The sequence below is a fragment of the Rhincodon typus genome, chromosome 43, assembly GCF_021869965.1.
Source record: "Rhincodon typus isolate 14 chromosome 43, sRhiTyp1.1, whole genome shotgun sequence".
NCBI classification, from domain to species: Eukaryota; Metazoa; Chordata; class Chondrichthyes; order Orectolobiformes; family Rhincodontidae; genus Rhincodon; species Rhincodon typus.
In genome coordinates, this window is record NC_063374.1 from 6,238,710 (window position 1) to 6,243,871 (window position 5,162).

Consider the following 5,162-nt stretch of genomic DNA (forward strand, 5'->3'; position numbering starts at 1 on the left):
GGCCAATCCACCCTAACCTGCACATCTTTGGACTGTGGGACGAAACCAGAGCACCCAGAGGAAACCCATACAGACATGGCGAGAGCACTCAAACTCCACGCAGCATGTTGCCCGAGAGTGGGATCGAATCCGGGTCCCTGGCGCTGTGAGGTGGCTGTGTTAACCACTGAGCCACCGTACTGTCACCATACTTGGCTGTACTCAAGGGTGTGACCTGCGCTCAGTCCCACTGTGTGACGGTTGAAATGTGTACGACCCTGAACGGTTTTATGCTGGGTGGATGTGCAAATTATTTTATTTATTTAAGGGACTGAAAGGTTATCGAAGGTAAATGCAGATACGGAATTCAAACACAGGTGCACCAGTCTTGATCTTATTGAATGACAGAGCGAATTTAGATCATGAGAGGAGCTGATTAAGTGCAAGATCTTTGCTATCTTCCTAACATTTACAGATTTTTTGTTTGGGGGGGCGCGCATGGACAGTGATTAGGAACAGAAGACCTTTTCATGGACGTACTGGCACTGGAGGCATTGCAGAGGGGGTTCTCTAGGTTGGTTCTGGAGTTGAGAGGGTTGGCTTATGAGGAGAGATTGAGTAGGCCGGGACTGTACTCGCTAGAATTTAAAAGAGTGAGGGGAGGGGAGGGGCCTTATAGAAACATGCACAATTATGAAAGGAATGGATGGGATAGACGCAGGGAGGATGTTTCCATTGAGACTAGAACAAGGGGGCATAGCCTCAAAATAAAGTGGGGAGCAGATTTGGGACTGAGTTGAGGAGGAAGTTCTTCACCCAAAGGGTTGTGAATCTGTGGAATTCCCTGCCCAGTGAGGCTACCTCGTTGTATTTTTTTCAGGCAAAGATAGATTTTTGAGCAGTAAAGGGATTAAGGGTTAGGGTGAGCGGGTGGGTAAGTGGAGCTGAGTCCACGATAAGATCAGCCACGGCCTTATTGAATGGGGGAGCAGGCTTGAGGGGCCGGATGGGCCTACTCCTGTTGCTGGTTCTTATGTTCATTCTACCGGATGGCAATTCGTTTCTTTGTTACCCAGTTGGGGGGTAAAACGCAGACGCAATTATAAACCCTCACCTTTTGGGATGAAGATGTTTGCCAAAATGATGCATCCCGCAATTATAAGGGAGGTGCTCTGTGTGAACCGCCTTCCAATCAGACTCATGGAAAGGAAACAAATAGCCTTTGCTGGAACGTCGACGGCTCCAAAAATGAACTGGATGAGGTAAATGTCAACTCCGAATCCTTGCAGGTCTATTGCCAACCCATAATATGCAAAACCCGTTGCAAACCTGCAACAGCGAAAGGAAAGGAGAGCGTCATTTCATCAAGATTATTTCCGATCGTTTTGAGATCCACTTTTTCCTACACCTTCTCTGTTCTGATCACTATTTCAGCTTCGGAGCAACAGGCCTCAAAATTCCTCTCTATTGAACCTAGGGTATAGAACAGTACAGCACAGTACAGGCCCTTCAGCCCACAATGTTGTGCAGACCTATTATCCTACTCTAAGATCAATCTACCCTGCATACCCTACATTTTACTATCCTCCATGTGGCTATCCAAGAGTCGCTTAAAAGTCTCTAAATTATTTGACTCCACTACCACTGCTGGCAGCACATTCCACATGCCCACCACTCTCTGTGTGAAGAACCTACCTCTGACATCTCCCCTATACCTTCCTCCAATCACCTTAAAATTATGCCCCCTCATAATAGTAATTTCCGCCCCGGGGAAAAGGTCTCTGGCTATTCACTCTATCTATGCCTCTTATCATCTTTGTACACCTCTATCGAGTCACCTGTCATCCTTCTTTGCTCCACTGAGAAGAGCCCTAGCTCCCTCGACCTTTCCTCATAAGACCTGCCCTCCAGCATCCTGGTAAATCTCCTCTGCACCCTCTCTAAAGCTTCCACATCCTTCCTATAATGAAGCGACCAGGACTGAACACAATATTCCAAGTGTGATCTAACCAGTGCTTTATAGAGCTGCAGCATAACCTCGCGAAATGGTTGAAGAGAAAGATTCATTAAACATCTCTTTATCTGTGGAATTCACTTCCCCCAGAATGACGGTAGGAGGGTGGGGGGGAGCACCGAATAAATTTCAGGAGGAGACGGACAGGTTTTTAATCAGTAACGGGTTAAGGGGAATGGGACAGGAAATGTGGCGTTGAGGGTGAGATGAGATTGGCCACGTGTCGTATGGATTGAGGGAGCAGGCCTCAAGGTGGGGGTGAATGGTCTCCTTCTTATGTTCTAATGATGTTGAGGTTGGTTGGCTCGCCAAGCTGGTTTGTTGTTCTGCAGACGTTTCGTTACCGTGCTGGGTAACATTATCAGTGCAGCCTCCGATGAAGCGTCGGTGTGTCTTCCCGCCTGGTTTTTGACTCGAGTCTTGAGCTGGATTGCCTCACTTCCAGGTTTTCTTCATAGTGGAGTGTATATGGGGTCGAATTCTATGTGTTTATTGATGGCTTTCTTGCTGGAGTGCCAGGCTTCTAGGAATTCCCGTGCCTGTCTCTGCCTAGCCTGTCCCAGGATCTTGGTGTCGTCCCTGTCGAAGTCGTGGTTCTCCTTGTCCATGTGGATTGAGATGAGTGAGTATTGGTCGTGCCTTTTTGTAGCCAGTAGGTGTTCGTGTACCCTTGTTGTTAGTTTCCTTCCTGTTTGTCCGATGTAGTGTTTCTCACAGTCTCTGCAGGGGATCTTGTAGATGACATTGGTCCTGTCCATGGTGGGGAGTGGGTCTTTAGTCTGGGTGAGCACTTGTCGTAGGGTTGATGTGGATTTGTGTGCCACTCTGATGCCAGGTCGTTAAATACCGGGCGGGAAGACACAATGGCGCTTCATCGGAGGCTGCACTGCGGATGTTACCCAGCACGATAACGAAACGTCTGCGGAACAACAAACCAGCTAGGCGAGCCAACCAACCTCAACCCCCACAACCCGAGCTACAGATCTACTCCAAAACCTTATGTTCTAATGATTTCAAAGTGGCGTTGCCACAGATTAGACGGCCCCAGCCGTGGAACTGAGGTCTCACAGAGGCTGATCCACAACCTACACCCAATTCTTTTGAGCCTGAGTAGTAGGCATCCAGTTACAGTCACCAGCCCATGGAATATTGTGCCCACGTTCCTTTCAGTTTGGAGGTTGGCAGGCAGGAAGGATGCTTCTTCTACAGCCTTCTCAACCCTTTGACCCAGAAACCCCATGAGTTCAGGAGTTGGGAGCTTTGTCTCTGAAGCCCATGACTCCAACTCTTGAGTTCTGTTAACTAAGCCCTTGCAAATTCTTCTCCCATGCTTGTGTTAAAACTGGATCACCTTTTGGCACTTTATAAGACACTCCACCCCTGTCGGTTTTCGTGTGCAATTTCAGTCAATTGATGCGTAGTGTTTGCATTGACAGTTTCTCTTGTTTTTGTTTCCATCTCATTACTCCCACTGGCGTTATTTGCCCCTACTCATCACTTGATACCCCAAAGGCACAAGTCAGGAGTGTGAGGGAATACCCCCACTTGCCCCTGGATGGGGGCAGCCCCAACAACACTCAAGAAGCTCGACACCATCCAGGACAAAGCAGCCCCCACTTCGATTGGCACCACATCCACAAACATCCCACTCCCTCCACCCACCGACGCTCAGTCGCAGCAGTGTGTATCATCTACAAGATGCCCTGCAGCAACTCACCGAGGCTCCTTAGACAGCACCTTCCAAACCCACCACCACTTCCATCTAGAAGGACAAGGGGCAGCAGATACATGGGAACACCACCCCCTGCAAGTTCCCCTCCGAGCCACTCCCCATCCCGACTGGGAAATATATCGGCCGTTCCTTCAGTGTCGCTGGGTCAGAATCCTGGAATTCCCTCCCTAAGGGCATTGTGGGTCTACCCACAGCACACACGGACTGCAGCAGTTCAAGAAGGCAGCTCATCCCCACCTTCTCAAGGGGCAACTAGGGATGAGGCAATAAATGCTGGGCCCAGCCAGCGACGCCCACATCCCACAAGTGAATGAGTAAATAAAATAATAGGAGAATTCATTGTTCAAATTTGCTATCCTAGGTAGAAAAAATCTAAAGCTTTTCAATAACTTACCAAACAAGCATGGTACAACAAGCTATCTTGCGTATGACAGGAGTCCGAAATAGATCTAGCACACTGTGCTTGTTCTTAGCAGTTAGCTGCTCGTCTTTCATACTCGATTTGAGAATCTATGGAACACACACACACACACAATGTGTATGTCATCACAATGTTACCACTAAGCACTTCACTTTAGTTCAAGCATTCAATCATGTGTTAGGTCCACGGCCTAAACAGTCACAATTCCTACTTTTATTTCCCTTTTTGCCTGCAGCTATCCCATTTTGATTAAAATTTACCTCGTTAAAACAAAAATTAAGGAGCCGATTACAAGGTTTACTTGTGTCAAAGAGAGAAGAATATTACTACCTGCTACTTCTGAGAAAACATGTGGCATCAAACACGCACACAAACTCTGGTAGTAAGTTTAAAAGAATTTCTGGGGCAACAGGGAGGACTACACTTTGCTACATTCTTGATAATCTATATATTCCTGAGATTGGCAATCTTCTGCACCCACTGTTACCAGACCCATAACAAGTTTACTGTCTTAACTAAATGTTAACCCAGTGGCTCATCTCCTTCTTTTTCCCATTATCCCCTTTATTAGCACACTCCAGTTGGCATAGCTATGTGGACTTGAGTAGGCCGAGCAGTGCAGACTCGAGTAGGCCCAGCGTCATGGACCTGGGTAGGCCCCAGCATCACCGACCTGGGTAGGCCCAGCATCATGGAGCTGGGTAGGCCCAGCATCATGGACCTGGGTAGGGCCCAGCATCACGGACCTGGGTAGGGCCCAGCATCATGGACCTGGGTAGGGCCCAGCATCACGGACCTGGGTAGGGCCCAGCATCACGGAGCTGGGTAGGCCAGCATCATGGAGCTGGGTAGGGCCCAGCATCACGGACCTGGGTAGGCCAGCATCATGGAGCTGGGTAGGCCCCAGAATCACTGACCTGAGTAGGCCCAGCATCACAGACCTGGGTAGGCCTAGCATCATGGAGCTGGGTAGGCCGAGCAGCACAGACTTGGATAGGCCCAGCATTACTGACCTG

The 5,162-nt window shown here is 48.8% G+C and overlaps 1 protein-coding gene across 1 annotated transcript in view; it reads right to left on the bottom strand.

Moving 5' to 3' along the window:
* The window catches only part of LOC109925231 (solute carrier family 22 member 6-A-like), a 20,379-nt gene that overhangs the window by 6,149 nt on the left and 9,068 nt on the right, over positions 1 to 5,162 (bottom strand). Inside the window, exons 3-4 of the mRNA XM_048619740.1 lie at positions 4,120 to 4,235; positions 1,094 to 1,308 (exon numbers count right to left, since the gene is read on the bottom strand). Of these exons, the coding sequence (XP_048475697.1) occupies positions 1,094 to 1,308; positions 4,120 to 4,235 (331 nt within the window). The remainder of the gene's footprint in view (positions 1 to 1,093; positions 1,309 to 4,119; positions 4,236 to 5,162) is intronic.